Here is a 17,532-nt window from a genome sequence, read left to right on the forward strand (position 1 = left end):
CATATAAAGGCAGCATAAAAGTAATATACAACTCTAGTGTTTAACCCATGTCTGAGAGAGAAGACATGGATTCATGTCATGAGTTTGGAAAATTCACGAGAGAATTTTCATTTTTGGGTAAACTATTCCTTTAAAGTTCAAATAAATTAATGATCAGTCAAGTAAATCAGTGAAAATTTCTCACTGTAAAAGTTTTTTTTATTGGCCTGTTTAAGTATGACAGCACCTTCAGTTTAGAATGATCATTTCTTTTATTATGGAAAAAAGTAAAACATCAAAATGTTATTGAAAAACATGAAAACAGTCAAACAACTGTAATGTTTAAAATCCAAAATGCATAATTCATAAAGTTCATGCTTACATTTAACATTAACATTACACTTTATGACATAGGGTTTAGATTTGATACCAGTAACCACTACATATGATGAATCGTTCTCTTTGATAGGTAAAACAATGTACAAAAATACCTATACCATTGCTCCCAGCAAAATCTCTTGAGACAAACAAATTTTGAAACAGGTGACATGTAAGATGCAGGGAATTATCTTCTCAGAAGATAAAGGTTGTTTTTTTGGTAAAGGAAAGGTTTTTTTTTTTTTTTTAAGTGCAAAAATACCTATTTGATCCATCATGTCAACCCGAATGAACTGACGCATAACAAAATTGAAATACTTTTTTGAAACCGATTAGGAATAAGCAGTAAACACGCATTAGAAGAAAAACAAAAACCAATTTAAAATTGAATTAAACAACACTTTGTCTTTTCATTAGTTTCCAAAATATAAAGTATAAAAGCTTAAAATATCATACACTTAAACATGGGTGTTTTGAACGGAAGAGTGTTTTTAACATGGTTACTTGCTTCAGGATTTGGTTTCTCAGTAGCTTATATGTACTATAATCGGAGTCTGACTGTCCATTGTGAATGTAAGATTGTACTGTAATAGGAACACAAATGTCAACAAACACATACAGTAGTTTTACCGTGCTGCTGAAGAAGAGCTTGAACAGTTTCAGATTGTTTTTGACCCTTGCCGCTGCTCTTCGGCAAGGGCTGCTGGCTCTGTTTTCGTGGGGATATACGTGAGGACTCTATATAAGTGGAATGGGACAAACTACGACGGGGCTTCTTCCCTACAGGTCTGGATGAATCCTCTAGCACCCGTTTGCCTGTAGGCACTCGGACACAACTGGCCTCATTATCCAAGGAGTTATTACTGAGGCCTTTGCAAGGCAGGTCATCAGAGTTTGTAAGGCTATCAGGAGGTGATTCGGATATTACACAACTGCTTGTCTCACAGCTGCTGTTTTGCTGCTCCAGGGTTGGCTGGAGTTCACTTGGAGGTGAAGGTGCATCTTGCAGTTGAATCTAAATCAAAAGAGGGAACTATATGAAGCTTGATGCAATGCAATACAACACAATAGTCTTGTCAAATAAAGCAGGCTGGAATTAATTTGACCATTTTTGAATGGACATTGCCTTTATGCAGATCGTCCCATTATCAGGAATTGTATTGTTATAGACAAACAGCAAATTTTAAGCTGTCCTAACCTGAGTTGACACAGTGTTGGGGCAAGATTTAGGAATGGAGTCACACTTTGGTCCCTGTTGATTATACACAACCTCATAAGGTGGCAAGCTCTCTGAAGATGTCCTGAATGACTCCAAACAGATAACTATGGCGCTGGTATTATCAGCCCGGAGCATGCGTTGACGCCATCTCAGTAAGGCATGGTTTACTAACAGAAAAGCATTAGAAACATTGTCCTTTTGGTTCTTTGCCTGTGGGAAAATACATTTATGTAAGCAAACATTTTTCAAAAAAATAATCACTGCCTATCTTGAAATCTTAATATCAAACATTCCGGACATGTTGTGCTCACATTTGCCTTGTCATTGTCCTGACAAATAGACACAGCCTCCTGCGCTGACACCATGTTCCATAACCCATCACTGCCTATGATGACATACCGGTGCTGCTTCAAATCCAGCTTGATAACAGCAGTATCAGGCTCTGGAGAAACAACAAACTCTCCACTGTAGAAGTCGTAACTCCACAGATCACCTAAACGCACATGGATTGAGGTTAAATTGCATTAATACATATAAGGGGGTTTTACATTGGTTACAACAGATAAGTGTATACATAATAGGACATTATTTCTCCATTAACTAACCAGCACACAGCATATTAAACTGGACACTTTGTAAGGTTTTGGTGGAATAATATGGTCTATTAAACCTGGAGCTGCTATCACCTACAGGAACTGCTTGACCTTCATCTTTATCTAAAACTTTGCTAAACTCTATGTTTAACCTCTAAAAAGCCTGTGTTGCAATTTCATGTTTTGTTTGTTGTTGCAAAAGAACAGAGTTTATCATGGTGTCATGTTGCAATTTGCAACCCTGCAGACCTGGTTGTATTACCTGTCCATCAAGAGTAGCAAGACAATAGACAATCTCTGCTGATTTGTCTGATGTTTTGAAACTCACACAACATGCTAATCATTTTTTTTAAGTTTATAAGCAATTAAAAAATGATATGGGTTCAAATTCCTGACTTGTATGATGACCTAAAACTCAAACAATATTCTAAATCAGTTTTTTGTTGTTTATAAACAAAGCTTTTATCCAAGTTCAAACACTCTGAAGTGTCAGATGTTTTGAAGCTTACTCAACATTCTAATCACTGTTTTTGTTGGTTATAAACAATTGAAGCTTTTATCCAAGTTCAAAAACTCTGAAGTGTCTGATGTTTTGAAACTCACTTTCTAAACTTCACTCTCTATTTTGTTTATTTATATGCAATTATCCAGGTTAAAAAAAAACAAAAAAAAAAACTGAATTGTCTGTTTTGAAACTCAACATTCTAATCAGTTTAAGTTTAAAAAACAAAGCATTAACAGGTTCAAATAATGTGATGCAGGTACATCTTAGCTATCTTTGACACCTTACCAAGAGCTCGGGCCACAGCAAGGAAAGGGATCTGATCAATAACAGTGCTCCTCCTCACTGGTCCATTGTGGGTGAGTCTGGGTCTCTTCCACACAACCCTATTGACTCCAGACTTCTTAATTACACTGGAGGAGAAATGTGAAAATGATCTGTAACAGGTCTCAGCATAGTAACTGTTTCATATAAAAAGCTACTGACCAAAGATACCTGTAAACTTGTATCCTTGCCTAAAACTATAGGCCAAAGTATACTTCAGTTGTACACGTTTCCTGACCTCTGACCTCTTGGAATCACTATGAAATTTGTATGTTTTTGAAAGAAAATGAAACTTTTATTCACCATTGATGCTTTAAATAGATCAAGAATTACAGTCAAGACATTTATTATGTTACAAATGACTATTCATGCTTAAAGAAATGCTGTTTTTCAAACTTTGTTCATTAAAGAATCCACTACTTCAGCAATGACACCTCAAGCATTCTTGCAGTCAGCCCCCCCCCCCCCAGATATTCAGGTGAAATTACATCCCGTTTTCTGTAGCACTCCCCAAACATGTATTTTGTTTGTAGGACACTTTTCACGATCAAACATGTCCAACAGCTCAACACCTCAAACTTATGAGTTTGTTTGCCCATTCTACCGTTTTCTTCTTACTTGCCAGTTTCAATGTAGTTTTATCCTTGAAAGCCGCCTAAAATGCCATCTTCAACTCACTTTTGAAGATGAAACTGGCATGCACTGGTTATTGAAGCTGCCAGTTTAGGACATGTGAGAAGTCTGTTTCTCAAACTAGAGACTCTTATGGACTTGTCTTCTTGTTGTTGTACATCTGGGACATCTGCCTCTTTCTTTGTCCTGGTTTGATCCAGTTTGTTTCTTTTAAGTCAGCACTGTATGGAATAGCATTCATCTCTCAAAATAACAATATACTGTTGAGTTTCTTGTGAATGCGTTTCAAATGAGCGATTAGTTATCGATAAGGTTCGAGACTCGCCAATTTACCAACAGATGCATCAGCACATAATCCAGCGCTTTGAGAACAAAGTTCCCCAAAGACAAATTAGAAGGACTTTGGGCATTTCCCCCTCTGTGGTGCACAATATAGTTAAAAGATTCAAGGAATCCGGTCAAATCTCAATGCGTAAAGGGCAAGACGAAAACCACTTCTGAATGTGCGTGATCTCCTCAGATGTCACCATCTTAAAAACTGTCATGCATGTGTAATGGGTAACATAACATGGGCACAGGAATACTTGGTGTTGACTGAAAAGTTTACCTATTCACCATTCAAAGTTCAGTCTTTCCTATGCAAAGCAGAAGCCATACATCAACACTGTCCAGAAGTGCCACAGACTTCTCTGGGCTCGGTTTAATCTGAGATGGAAAGTAGAACAGTGGAGTCGTGTTTTGTGGTCCTACGAGTCGATATTTCAAATAGTTTTTGGAAAAAACAGCCATCCAGATGCAGTCTTTTCCAAGGACATCCCTGCATTATGCAGCAGGACAACGCCAAACCACATACTGCCCAGATTACAGGTGCATGGCTGCATAAGCAGAGAGTGTGGGTGCTAGATTGGCCTGTCTGCAGTCCTGACCTGTCTCCAATTGAGAATAAGTGGCGCATTAAAATGCGCAAAACATGCAATGAAGGCCACGTACAATTTTGCAGATGAAGACCTGCATAATGGATGAATGGGAGGAAATTCTGCTTGCTAAACTTAAACTTGTGTCTTCAGTGCCCAAATGCTTAAGTGTTATCAGAAGAAGAATTGTGAGGTTCCACAGTGGTAAACAAAATATAACTGTCCCAACTTTTTTGTAGCATGCTGCAATCATCTGGATTGAAATGGGTATTTATTCTCAAAAAACAACAACAATTAAATTCACATGGTAAAACATCAAATAATGTGTTGTAGTGCTTTCAAAATAGCACAGGTTGAATAGAATTTACAAAAACACTCCTTTTTGTTTTTATTAGCATTTTTAATACTGTCCAAATTTTTTGGGAATACGGGTTGTAATTTGCAAAATTACAAATGTTTTTGGCAGAATTTCTGATCAATTGAATGTATCCTTGGTGAACAGAAGCATGCATTTCTTTCAAAAACAAAAATGTCTCCGTGATTTCAAACTTTTGAACGGTAGTGTATATACTATGCACTTATATCCTCAACATTACCACAAGCAATCATAAAACAAATCTATAGAGGAAAAACAGTGATATACAGGCACGTGCAAAGGGGGTGGCTTTAGGGCAGGGGTGCACCCGAGTCTTCTCTTTACTGAGACTCTGATGTACTTATCCTCTTGTTTAGTTTTACATCTGGCCTTTCACATCTCTTTCTGTTCTTGTTAGAGCCAGTTGTTCTTTGTCTTTGAAGACTGTGGTGTACACCTTTGTATGAAATCTTCAGTTTTTTGGCAATTTCAAGCATTGTATAGCCTTCATTTCTCAAAACAATGAGTGACTGATGAGTTTCTAGAGAAAGCAGTTTCTTTTTTGCCATTTCTGACCTAATATTGACCTTAAGACATACCAGTCTATTGCATACTGTGGCAACTCAAAAACAAACACAAAGACAATGTTAAGCTTCATTTAACAAACAAATAGCTTTCTACTGTGGTTGCTATAATGGCAAGTGATTTTCTAGTACCAAATTATCAATTTAGCATGATTACTCCAGGATAAGGTGTTGGCATGATGGCTGCTGGAAATGGGGCCTGTCTAGATTTGATCAAAAATGACTTTTTTCAAATAGTGATGGTGCTTTTTTTTTCTTTTTACATCAGTAATGTCCTAACTATACTGTGTTATCAGTTGAATGCAGGGGTGTATAGTAATGAATTACAAATACTCCCGTTACTGCAAGTAGTTTTTCCCAGGAATTGTACTTTAAGTAGTTAAAAAATGGCATACTTTTACTTAGTATAGTATATACACTATATTGCCAAAAGTATTCGCTCACCTATCCAAATAATTGAATTCAGGTGTTCCAATCACTTCCATGTCCACAGGTGTATAAAATGAAGCACCTAGGCATGCAGACTGCTTCTACAAACATTTGTGAAAGAATGGGCCGCTCTCAGGAGCTCAGTGAATTCCAGCGTGGTAATGTGATAGGATGCCACCTGTGCAACAAGTCCAGTCGTGAAATATCCTCGCTACTAAATATTCCACAGTCAACTGTCAGTGGTATTATAACAAAGTGGAAGCGATTGGGAATGACAGCAACTCAGCCACAAAGTGGTAGGCCACGTAAAATGACACAGCGGGGTCAGCGGATGCTGAGTCAATCGCTACAGACCTCCAAAGTTCATGTGGCCTTCAGATTAGCTCAAGAACAGTGCGTAGAGAGCTTCATGGAATGGGTTTCCATGGCTGAGCAGCTGCATCCAAGCCATACATCACCAAGTGCAATGCAAAGCGTCGGATGCAGTGGTGTAAAGCATGCCGCCACTGGACTCTAGAGCAGTGGAGACGCGTTCTCTGGAGTGACGAATCACGCTTCTCCATCTGGCAATCTGATGGACGAGTCTGGGTTTGGCGGTTGCCAGGAGAACGGTACTTGTCTGACTGCATTGTGTCAACTGTGAAGTTTGATGGAGGGGTGATTATGGTGTGGGGTTGTTTTTCAGGAGCTGGGCTTGGCCCCTTAGTTCCAGTGAAAGGAACTCTGAATGCTTCAGCATACCAAGAGATTTTGGACAATTCCATGCTCCCAACTTTGTGGGAACAGTTTGGGGATGGCCCCTTCCTGTTCCAACATGACTGCGCACCAGTGCACAAAGCAAGGTCTATAAAGACATGGATGAGCGAGTTTGGTGTGGAAGAACTTGACTGGCCTGCACAGAGTCCTGACATCAACCCGATAGAGCACCTTTGGGATGAATTAGAGCGAAGACTGCGAGCCAGGCCTTCTCGTCCAACATCAGTGTCTGACCTCACAAATGCGCTTCTGGAAGAATGGTCAAAAATTCCCATTAACACACTCCTAAACCTTGTGGAAAGCCTTCCCAGAAGAGTTGAAGCTGTTATAGCTGCAAAGGGTGGGCCGACGTCATATTAAACCCTATGGATTAAGAATGGGATGTCACTTAAGTTCATATGCGTCTAAAGGCAGATAAGCGAATACTTTTGGCAATATAGTGTATATATATATATATATTATATATATACTTACTATATTTTAAGTGCTGTAACTGTACTTTCACTGCGCTATTTTCCCTGCGTCTGTGTTCGCGACTTCCCTGTCCTGATTTTACTGTTATCCATCAAGTCTCATGACTCCCGTCAAATCACTCCAGTCACAATCAATCACACAAAAATTTGAACGGCAGCTGTATAGATTCGGATCCACCTGTTATGGATGTGGAGGATGCCTCAAGCACAGTTCAACACTTGACCATCCATGGCCGCACCTAGGATTTTCACAGTGAAAAAGGCCAATTGCTTGATCATGTCATGTAAGTTTAGCTTGCTCAAGCCAGATATCTGCATTAATCCTGCCTCTAATTTGAAGAAACATATTGAGGTAAATTTTATACTTCTGCTTAAAAGATTCTGTGTGTGTATAGCATAGCCTGTAATTTAGCTATCACTGAGTTTATTGGGTTGCTGTGAGAGATTAATGCAATGTTATCAATAGGGCTGGGCGATAAAACGATCTCGATATTTATCGAAATAAAAAAGAAAGAGAGATGTCCTCGATATCGACGATAAACTTTTGAGTATTTTCTATATCTAAACAAGGGGTGTTCATTACATCGATCGCAATAGCAAGAGCCCCACTGGTTGGTTGATCTAGATAAAATATAAAAGATTGACTTTTTATTTCCTGGCATCTGTAGCTGTGCACTGTTTGATTGACAGGAGGCTAATGTTTGTGCGCTTTACATGCACGTGTGCTCCGAGAGCGCTAATGCAGGTACGCGCCTAAATGGTCAAATACACTTTATAATTCCACCAATGCCTGCCTTGGTGAGGCATTAATGTAAACGCAGTCGTTTATGTCGAAAGTGAACGTAAACAGTGGGACAAAAAGTCACTTGTAGTGTAACTGAAAAGACCATTGTCTAGTGTGTCATTAAAAGGCTAATAATCAAACAACAATAACAAGAAAACGAGAAAACCCCTCACTGCATTTGGCTGAATAACTTCAGTAGCTTTAAAAGTATTCATGTAATATAATCAAACAGTGGCATTGTTAATAATAATATTATTATTTTTTTTAAATATTGTTCGTTTTTTAATAATACCGACCCATGATGTAGAGTGTGTGTTAATTGGTATAATAAATTACCAGGAAATTAGAGATGATAAAATAATTTATAATTATGCTTAGCCTTTATAAAGATAAAAAGTATCAACCCTTGCAGAGCAATACTTAAGGCAGAATATTCCATCAGTCACAAATACACTTCAGAAAATTGTGCATCACGCATTAGAATGAGAAAACTATTTCTCGGCTTAAAAGATACAAGAACTAAATCAATGCAGAACATTGTATCTCAAGAGTTCAATGTGGCCCCCCATGTACTACTTAAAGGAAAAATTAAAAAATGATCTTTTCATTTACTCACCCTCATGCCATCCCAGATGTGTATGACTTTCTTCAGCAGAACACAAATATATCTCTTCTGAAGACATGGATTTAACCATTGGAGTCACATGGATTAGACTACTTTTATGCTGATTTACGTGATTTGTGGAGCTTAAAAATTTTGGCACCGATTCACTTGCATTGTATGGACCAAAAGAGCTGAGATATTCTTCTAAAAATCTTAATTTGTGTTCTGCAGAAGAAATAAAGTCATACACATCCGGGATGGTATGAGTGTGAGTAAATGATGACAGAATTTTAATTTTTGGGTAAATTATTCCTTTTTAAGCCCGATGTGGCCCCTGTACCAAACAACTTTTCCCACGCCTGCTCTACCCCCTCTATTGTGCAGGACATGACACTCCAAGTGACCCTGCTTTTTTAGTGTATTTTGCATTGTTTTTGAACCTCTGTTTTGAACATGTTTATGCATAGGGGGGCCTGGGTAGCTCAGTGGTAAAGACGCTGACTACCACCCCTGGAGTTCACTAGTTCGAATCCCAGGGTGTGTTGAGTGACTCCAGCTGGGTCTCCTAAGCAACCAAATTGTCCCGGTTGCTAGGGAGGGTAGAGTCACACGGGGTAACCTCCTCGTGATCGCTATAATGTGGTTCGCTCTCGGTGGGGCGCGTGGTAAGTTGTGTGTGGGTGTCGCGGTGGATGGCGTGAAGCCTCCACACATGCTATATCTCCGTGGCAACGCGCTCAACAAGTCACTTGATCAGATGCGCGGGTTGTCGTTCTCAGACGAGGAGGCAGCTGAGATTCATCCTCCGCCATCTGGACTGAGGCGAGTCACTACGCCGCCACGAGGACTTAGAGCGCATTGGGAATTGGGCATTCCAAATTGGGAGAAAAAGGGGAGAAAATCCAAAAAAGAAAAAAGAACATGTTTTATGCACAACAACAACAACTTGTCGTCATTAAGGGAAATTTAGACCCTACACATAAACTGATTTTAATGTAATCGTTTTATACATTACGATTTAAAATGGTGATTGGTGTATTGAAAATAACGTTTTAATCTTTTCATTTCTGTAATCATGTCGCCCTTTTATTTTTTTGGAATCAGATTCATGTAGTGTTTATCATAGATATGTGATGTATTTTAAAAGTTGGCAGTCAAAAACACCTATAAAATACCTATATTTTTTATTCTTTCTGGCAAACAGCCATAAAAGGAAATGTAAATTCCAGTATGTGTGTTACATTTTAAAATTGCAGCATACAGTGTTCATTGTAATGGGGCATAGTTTTTGCAACTCAGTACTCAATACTAACTACTCATGAGTACTTTTAAATAAGCTACTCTTTTACTCTTACTTGAGTAGTTTTTAGGACAGGTACTTTTACTCTACTCACACTACATTTTTTGGGAAGTAACAGTACTTGTGGACACAAAGTGGACAACACTTTTTCTTGAGCAGAATATTGCACTAGAGATTGCTAAGTTGTTCAAAGGGTAAAGCGAGAGCTAGAAAGAGCACACAATATATAAGTGCATGGTTGCCAGATTGCACAAAATAAGTATAACATTAGACAGAATATTTCCAATTTGCACAAGTATAAATCTCAAATTGGGGGTGTTGGGTCTCTTATCTGGCAACACTAAGCATGTTAAACACTTGTGGAGGCGCGATAGGTTCCAATGCAAGATAACTGAAATATCCAATGAAAAAAAATGCTTTTAGGTTAAATGAGCTGCGGGCCCCATTAAACCATGTGGAGGGCCAGATCCGGCCTGTGGGCCATAAATTGCCTAGGTCTGCTCTAGGGGCTCGAGCTCCTGCCATTTTGCTGAGGTGCCCCTCAAATGCCACCAAAAATTAAAGCTTATACACCCAAATTACTTTTTTTTTAAAATGCAAAATAATAGTATTTAGGTGTGTAAAAATGTGTCAATATATTATTCTGAAATTTTGATGCATCGATTATGGAATTTAATAATCAATTACAATGACTATAATAATACCCAATGTATTACAGAGGCCGCCTCAGATTACACGTGCACTCTCACAACAGACGCAGAGCACGTGACTGAGGAAACTAATGCACACTTTAAATTAAGAAAGCTTAGTTCGGATTTCTGCTGCATTGTTCATAATTGCGCTCGTCTATATAAGCAAATATAAACAAGTTCATTGTTGTTCCTTTCATCCCCAATTGCGATTATGCATATTGTAGAATATTTAAAGAATACACTTTGAAATGTAGGCGATACTGTACTGCGCCTTTACTCACAATCATTATTTGTCCTTAAAAGTACACAACTTGAATTTTTTTATTCTGTGAGCCTGCTTGATTTAAAGATCTGATTTATTTGCCTGTATAAGCCTAGATGACAGATTTTATTTATGTATGCATTACTGGTTCAGTATATGTTCTCGTGATTATATGCAAATCTATTACGCATAATCAGCAGTCTTACCCAGTGGCAGTTCTAGCTTGTATGGGGCCCTGTGCGAAACCCACTTCAACACACCCTCAAAGTTGTTGCCGCCAGATGCGCCCTGGGCAACTACGCATGTCACCCATGCCTAAATCCGCTACTGGTCTTACCGTCTGTTTGTGTTAATTTGCATAAAGTCAGACATAATAGGCTATTAACCTTTATTTATATTGGCTCAATTAACGTAACAACTATTTTTCTTTTTTTTTTTCTTTTTTATTATGAACCAAACCTTCCTGTAGTCCATAAATACAAAGAATGTTCTGAAAAGATTTTAAATCTTCTTACAGTTGTGCATTCTCGTTCAACACAATGCATTGCGCATTTATTTTCGTATGTTTTTGAAACCTAAACCCAGGTATTTAATTTTTTTTTTTTTTTTTTTTCCTGAATAGTGCAAATGATCCCACCCTTTGCATATATGTCTTTAGCATATTTTGGAAAATAATTATAAATACAAAATAACCGAATTAGTAAGCACAATATTTTCATTAACAGGCCTACCTACTCCATTGATAAAAGTGTCATTCATTTGTTTAGTAAAGCTTTTAAAAGTAACACAGGTTTAAAAATAATTATGGCGAAAAGGAAATTGTCAGACGGAGACTGTATACACCCAACACCCCCCACCGTACAATTTTGAAGCGACTGCCCCTCAAAATGTCTGTGCACGTCCCTGGTGATATAGGTCAATGAAGGGTGCCTAAAAATATTATCACGTTGGCATGTTTGTTATGCTCTTTTTTTAGGCTAAAAGACAAAGAAACACCCTAGCTAGAGATTAGATTATGTAAATGAGGACAAATGTTACTGCTTATGCTGTCCCACTTTCAAGGCTCTGGGTGCATAAACAAAAACCAGTCAGACCACGGTGAATACTGTTGGTGTTATAAATAACTATAATGACTGTGATGTCTATTTTGATCATGAAAGATTCATCCAAAAAAATCCAGAGAGCTACGTGAAAGTCCACCATCAAATTGCAGAATCATTTCTTCCAGCTACGTAGCTAGCAAGTAACATTCATGTCTTGCACAGATTCAAAACAGACTCAAGCACAGTGAATACACTATTTATTCAGACTAGTTGTGTTTCAAACAACTCACCTACCACCAAGTCCCTCTATTCTCTCCCTTTCTTTTGGGAGTTCAGGTTTATGATCCTGTGTAATTTCCACTGCTCGGATGAACCCATCAGAGGGATCATCCTGCACCCCCAACACCACAGCTGAGTCCCCAACATGGGCCACATACATACGGTCACGTCGGATCACAACAATACTGGCAGTTGTGCCTGATGTGCTGGGAAGTCCTGTAACGGTCTTTGGCCACTCCGCTGCATTCACAAAACACAAGTCAGACACAAAAGGTTAGGGTAAACATCAAAACATCTCCTATTTGATTTTGAACCCAAAAGAATAAATTGGTCAGTTTTGCCCAGTGTTACTTAAACAATTTACAGCTTTCAGGAGGAGGGGCTGAGATTTCTATTTGCACAGTCTCATTCAGTTATGCTGCCACTCCAGTACAGATATGGAACAGTTGTTAAGTGTGGCCTGCAGGGGTTGTGCAACTTCTTTTGGCAGGATGCATTTATACAGTTGAAGTCAGAAGTTTACATACACCTTAGCCAAATACATTTAAACTCAGTTTTTCCCAATTCCTGACATTTAATCATAGAAAACTTTCTCTGTCTTAGGTCAGTTAGGATCACTATTTTAAGAATGTGAAATGTCAGAATAATAGTAGAGAGAATGAGTTATTTCAGCTTTTATTTCTTTCATCACATTCCCAGTGGGTCAGAAGTTTACATACACTTTGTTAGTATTTGGTAGCATTGCCTTTAAATTGTTTAACTTGGCCAAATGTTTTGGGTAGCCATCCACACGATTCTCACAATAAGTTGCTGGAATTTTGGCCCATCCCTCCAGACAGAACTGGTGTAACTGAGTCAGGTTTGTAGGCCTCCTTGCTCGCACACGCTTTTTCAGTTCTGCCCACAAATTTTCTAACGTATTGAGGTCAGGGCTTTGTGATGGCCACTCCAATACCTTGACTTTGTTGTCCTTAAGCCATTTTGCCACAACTTTGGAGGTATGCTTGGGGTCATTGTCCATTTGGAAGACCCATTTGCAACCAAGTTTAACATCCTGGCTGATGTTGTTTCAAAGTATCCACATAATTTTCCTTCCTCATTTCACCAGTCCCTCCTGCAGCAAAGGACCCCCACAACATGATGCTGCCACCCCCATGCTTCACGGTTCGGATGGTGTTCTTTGGCTTGCAAGCCTCACCCTTTTTCCTTCAAACATAACGATTGTCATTATCGCCAAACAGTTCAATTTTTATTTCTTCAGAGAGGACATTTTCTCAAAAGTAAGATCTTTGTCCCCATGTGAACTTGCAAACTATAATCTGTCTTTTTTTATGGTGGATTTGGAGCAGAGGCTTCTTCCTTGCTGAGCAACCTTTCAGGTTATGTCGATACAGGACTAGTTTTACTGTGGATATAGATACTTGTCTACCCATGGGATTGATTTGCACTTTTTGCACCAAACTACGTTCATCTCTAGGAGACAGAATGCGTCTCCTTCCTGAGTGGTATGATGGCTGCGTGGTCCCATGGTGTTTATACGTGTACTGTTGTTTGTATAGATGAACGTGGTATCTTCAGGTGTTTGGAAATTGCTCCCAAGGATGAACCAGACTTGTGGAGGTCCACAATTTTTTTTTTCCTGAGGTCTTGGCTTATTTATTTTGATTTTCCCATGATGTCAAGCAAAGAGGCACTGAGTTTGAAGGTAGGCCTTAAAATACATCCACAGGTACACCTCCTATCAGAAGCTAATTGGCCAACTGTCTAAAGGCTTGACATCATTTTCCAAGCTGCTTAAAAGCACAGTTAACTTGGTGTATGTAAACTTCTGACCCACTGAAACTGTGATATAGTCAATTAAAAGTGAAACTATCTGTCTATAAACAATTGTTGGAAAAATTACTCGTGTCATGCACAAAGTTGATGTCCTAAACGACTTGCCAAAACTAGTTTGCTAATATGAAATCTGTGGAGTGGTTAAAAAATGAGTTTTAATGACTTCAACCTAAGTGTATGTTAATTTCTGACTTCAAATGTATGTTGCAACCCTACATACTTTAAAATGTGCCATTATACAAACTCATCAGCTGGTCGAATTCTCTGCCCTCCACATTCATTACAACAATCAAATCCTGGTCGAACCTGTGCCATGAGGCCGCCCAATGCAGTTTGCTCATCAATAAACAGTGATACACACAATAAATGAGAACATATGCATATGATCGGCTTGCAAGCAAATGGTCAACTACATAACTTACGTAATTTCTTCCACATGGCATGGTGACAAGAGATGAAACCTCTTCGCAAAGCCGCACAAACCTCGTCGTCATCGTCCTTTAACCAAAAGCCCCTTTGTTTTTTGATGTGATCCCACAGATGGTCGCGGGCGAAGCGCGCCGCGTCCGGACCCCCGTGGCCGTCGAAAACGGCAAACAGAGCCATATCCCGAGGCTGACAGATGTTTTTGGGCGGGCGTGCCGAGCGCATGGATGCCTGCTGAAGAGCTGAGCCAGCATTATCGTCCTGAACATAAGTAACAGTTATAGATCCAGGGATAGAGTCTTGGATCGAAGCGTCAGGGGTTTTCCCCGCGGGAAGGTCTTTTGATGGTGACGCGACCTCGCCACGATCGGCGGCGTTCAGTTCATCCTCACTCGGCTCATCCTCCTGCTTCATCGTCACCATGTCCTCCATGTATTTCCTACCGCCTTGGTCGTAATAAATACTTGCTCGGCATGAAAATATCCCATCCATTGTTTGTTCGGACAGAAAGACCGGTTGAGAAGCAGAAGTGTTTAGGCAAAAGCACGACTCAGGCCGGGTGCGGGTTTCCCTCTTTGTTTACCTTCGATGTTGTGGGCATGCGCAGAATCCCGATGACGAATTCACAGGGGTCAGTGGACACTTTCAGTTATTTGACCCTTTGATGGAGAAGGGCACAACATTTTGAGAATGTCCTAACACGATGCATCATGGTTATGTAGTGTATGTGTAAATGACCAAATATAAGCATACTACCATGTAAAAGTATCAGATAAGGAGGGCATGCATTAGATTTACACCCAGTGTGGAAATGGCATAACACTGCATTGAGGCTATTACGCCATTGTCATTTTGAGTTCCAGATCGTTTTGAAGTTTTCATTTTGAACTTGTGCTTATAAGCATAATGCACATGCTGAAAGAGACGATTCACCCAAAATGAAAACTCCCCCTCGTGCAATCCCAGATGTGTCTTTCTTTCTTCTGCTGAACACAAAGGAAGATTTTTAGAAGAATATATAAACTCTGTAGGTCCATGCAATGCAAGTCAACAGGGTCCAAAACTTTGAAGCTCAAAAAAGCACATAAAGGCAGCATAAAAGTAATCCAGATGACTCCAGTGGTTAAACCCATGTCTTAAGCAACAATATGATAGGTGTGGGTGAGAAACAGATCAATATTTAAGTCCTTTTTTACTATAAATTCTCCTCCCTGCCCAGCAGGTTGCGATATGCACGAAGAATGGGAATGGTCAAAAACAAAAGAAGAACTATTTGGAGAGAAGACCGAGGGAAGTTTGAAAGTGGAGATTTGTAGTTAAAATAAAAAAAATTAAAATAAAAATAAAGGGGGGGGGGGGGGGCGGGGGGAGCTATTGTGAAAAATGTGTTCTGAAATTCTGTTTGGTAGTGCAGAAATTAAACATTTCAGCTTTGAGCTAAACTGGCTAAATGCAATATCCTTCAAGGGTGATCTTCAAAGTATTAGAAAGACATCCGAGTTTATTGCGATTGCAATCTATCTTGTGGAACTAAATCATGCAACTGCATTTTTACTGATGCAATCTATAAATATGTGTAGAATGAACTACAAATATTTTCATATTCTCTAATATTACATACATATTCTTTCAAAAAGGACAAGGTCTGTAGTTTAAAAAAAAGTCTCTATATTTGAAAATCCAGCAGATGGTGCTGTACACCATATAATTTCAGAATTTAAGAGTGCGCGGTTAAAATAGTTTGGGATTGTTTTAATTTGTTTTTTTTTCTTTTTCTTTCAGTTAGCTGGTTCTTCGAGATCACTGTACTGCTGCAAACATCAGTCAGCTTTTAGATATTAAAATAAGCTCAATAGGTTGTGTGTGCAGTGGTGTGCAAATAAAACCTAGTAAACCATAAACTTCTGTCCTGTCCGCCTACATTCAAAACATTCACAATATAATAACTCTGAAGAAGAACATTATATTAGCTGAACTGTTTCAGATTTACATACAATACAGGACATGGGGAACCCTATGATGGGGTTAACCCTATGATGTGGGGAACCCTGTGATGTTGGGTAACCTTATAATGCAGGGCAACCCTATTATGTGGGAGAACTCTATGATGCAGTGTAACCCTATGATGGGGGAGCTCTATGATGCGGAGTAACCCTATGATGGGGGAACCCTAAGATGGGGGGAAAATGTACATGTTGTAAACTTGGAATATAGTAATGTTATTAAGTCTCTGGAAATGTCCTAAAACACAAGTTATAGCCATCTTTCGTTCACTCCTCTTTAAAGTCAAAATATTTCCTTGAACTATTTTTAAAAGTGTCCAAAAACTGACAAAAAACTTGCGATTCTAATTGGGTATCACTGTTATTTTAAATCTGTTATTTACTGTAAGTAGAAAATCTAAATATTTTATTTGGATGATTAGTAACATCTTAGTTAGATGTTTTTTGACGCTTTAAAAAAAACAAAAAAAAAACAAAAAAACAAGGGGGGGTGGCATCCACTTGCATCCCTCAAACTGAGCCCAGAATGTAGCTATTGTATGTACAATTTAAAGTATTATTCCGAGTTCAATACAAGTTAAGCTTAATCGACAGCATTCATGCCTTAATGTTGATTACCACAAATATATATATATATATATATATATATATATATATATATATATATATTATTATTATTATTATTATTATTATTATTATTGTTATTGAGGTTACAGAGAGGCACTTACCATGGAAGTGAATGGTGCCAATTTTTGGAGGGTTCAAAGGCATAAATGTGTAGCTTAATTTTATAAAAGCACTTGCAGTAATTCTCCTGTTAAAACTCATGTATTATTTGAGCTGTAAAGTTGTTTTATGGTCATTTTTGTGTTTTAGGGTTTACATTGTTACATTGTCCATGCAAGGAGGTTGTAAAACTGGATATAAGTTTACACAGAAAAGGTTAGTAAGTGATTTTCACAGTAAAATATTGTTAAAATGCATATTGTTTACATTTTGTGACTATACTTATAAAACAGTATATTACCGTTCATGGATTGGTCCCCATTCACTTCCATTGTAAGTGCCTCACTGTAACTAAGATTTTTTATTTTATTTTATTTTTTAAGAAAAAGAGGGACAAGTCAAAATTACTTTTTGTGAGTAATCAACATTGTGCCACAA

The 17,532-nt window shown here is 38.5% G+C and overlaps 1 protein-coding gene across 1 annotated transcript; it reads right to left on the reverse strand.

Moving 5' to 3' along the window:
• Positions 1 to 187: 187 nt before the first annotated feature.
• LOC127430267 (protein phosphatase 1D-like) lies at positions 188 to 14,953 on the reverse strand. Its single transcript, XM_051679966.1, has 6 exons — positions 14,362 to 14,953; positions 12,115 to 12,343; positions 2,960 to 3,084; positions 1,888 to 2,069; positions 1,556 to 1,786; positions 188 to 1,372 (listed from the first exon to the last, which is right to left on the reverse strand). Exons 1-6 carry the CDS (start codon positions 14,855 to 14,857, stop codon positions 962 to 964), a joined length of 1,674 nt encoding a protein of 557 aa, XP_051535926.1. The 5' UTR covers positions 14,858 to 14,953; the 3' UTR covers positions 188 to 961.
• Between the last annotated feature and the right edge of the window lie 2,579 nt (positions 14,954 to 17,532).

This window comes from Myxocyprinus asiaticus, chromosome 39, assembly GCF_019703515.2.
Source record: "Myxocyprinus asiaticus isolate MX2 ecotype Aquarium Trade chromosome 39, UBuf_Myxa_2, whole genome shotgun sequence".
In the NCBI taxonomy this organism is placed as follows: domain Eukaryota; kingdom Metazoa; phylum Chordata; class Actinopteri; order Cypriniformes; family Catostomidae; genus Myxocyprinus; species Myxocyprinus asiaticus.

Bases quoted from the DNA above. Each gene is read 5' to 3' on its own strand.
- LOC127430267 (XM_051679966.1), bottom strand. From the start codon at position 14,857: ATGGATGGGATATTTTCATGCCGAGCAAGTATTTATTACGACCAAGGC. The intron at 12,344-14,361 runs GTAAGTTATGTA...TTGTGAATGCAG, and splicing joins TGCCATGTGGAAGAAATTAC to CGGAGTGGCCAAAGACCGTT. The intron at 2,070-2,959 runs GTAAGGTGTCAA...ATGTGCGTTTAG, and splicing joins TGCTGTGGCCCGAGCTCTTG to GTGATCTGTGGAGTTACGAC.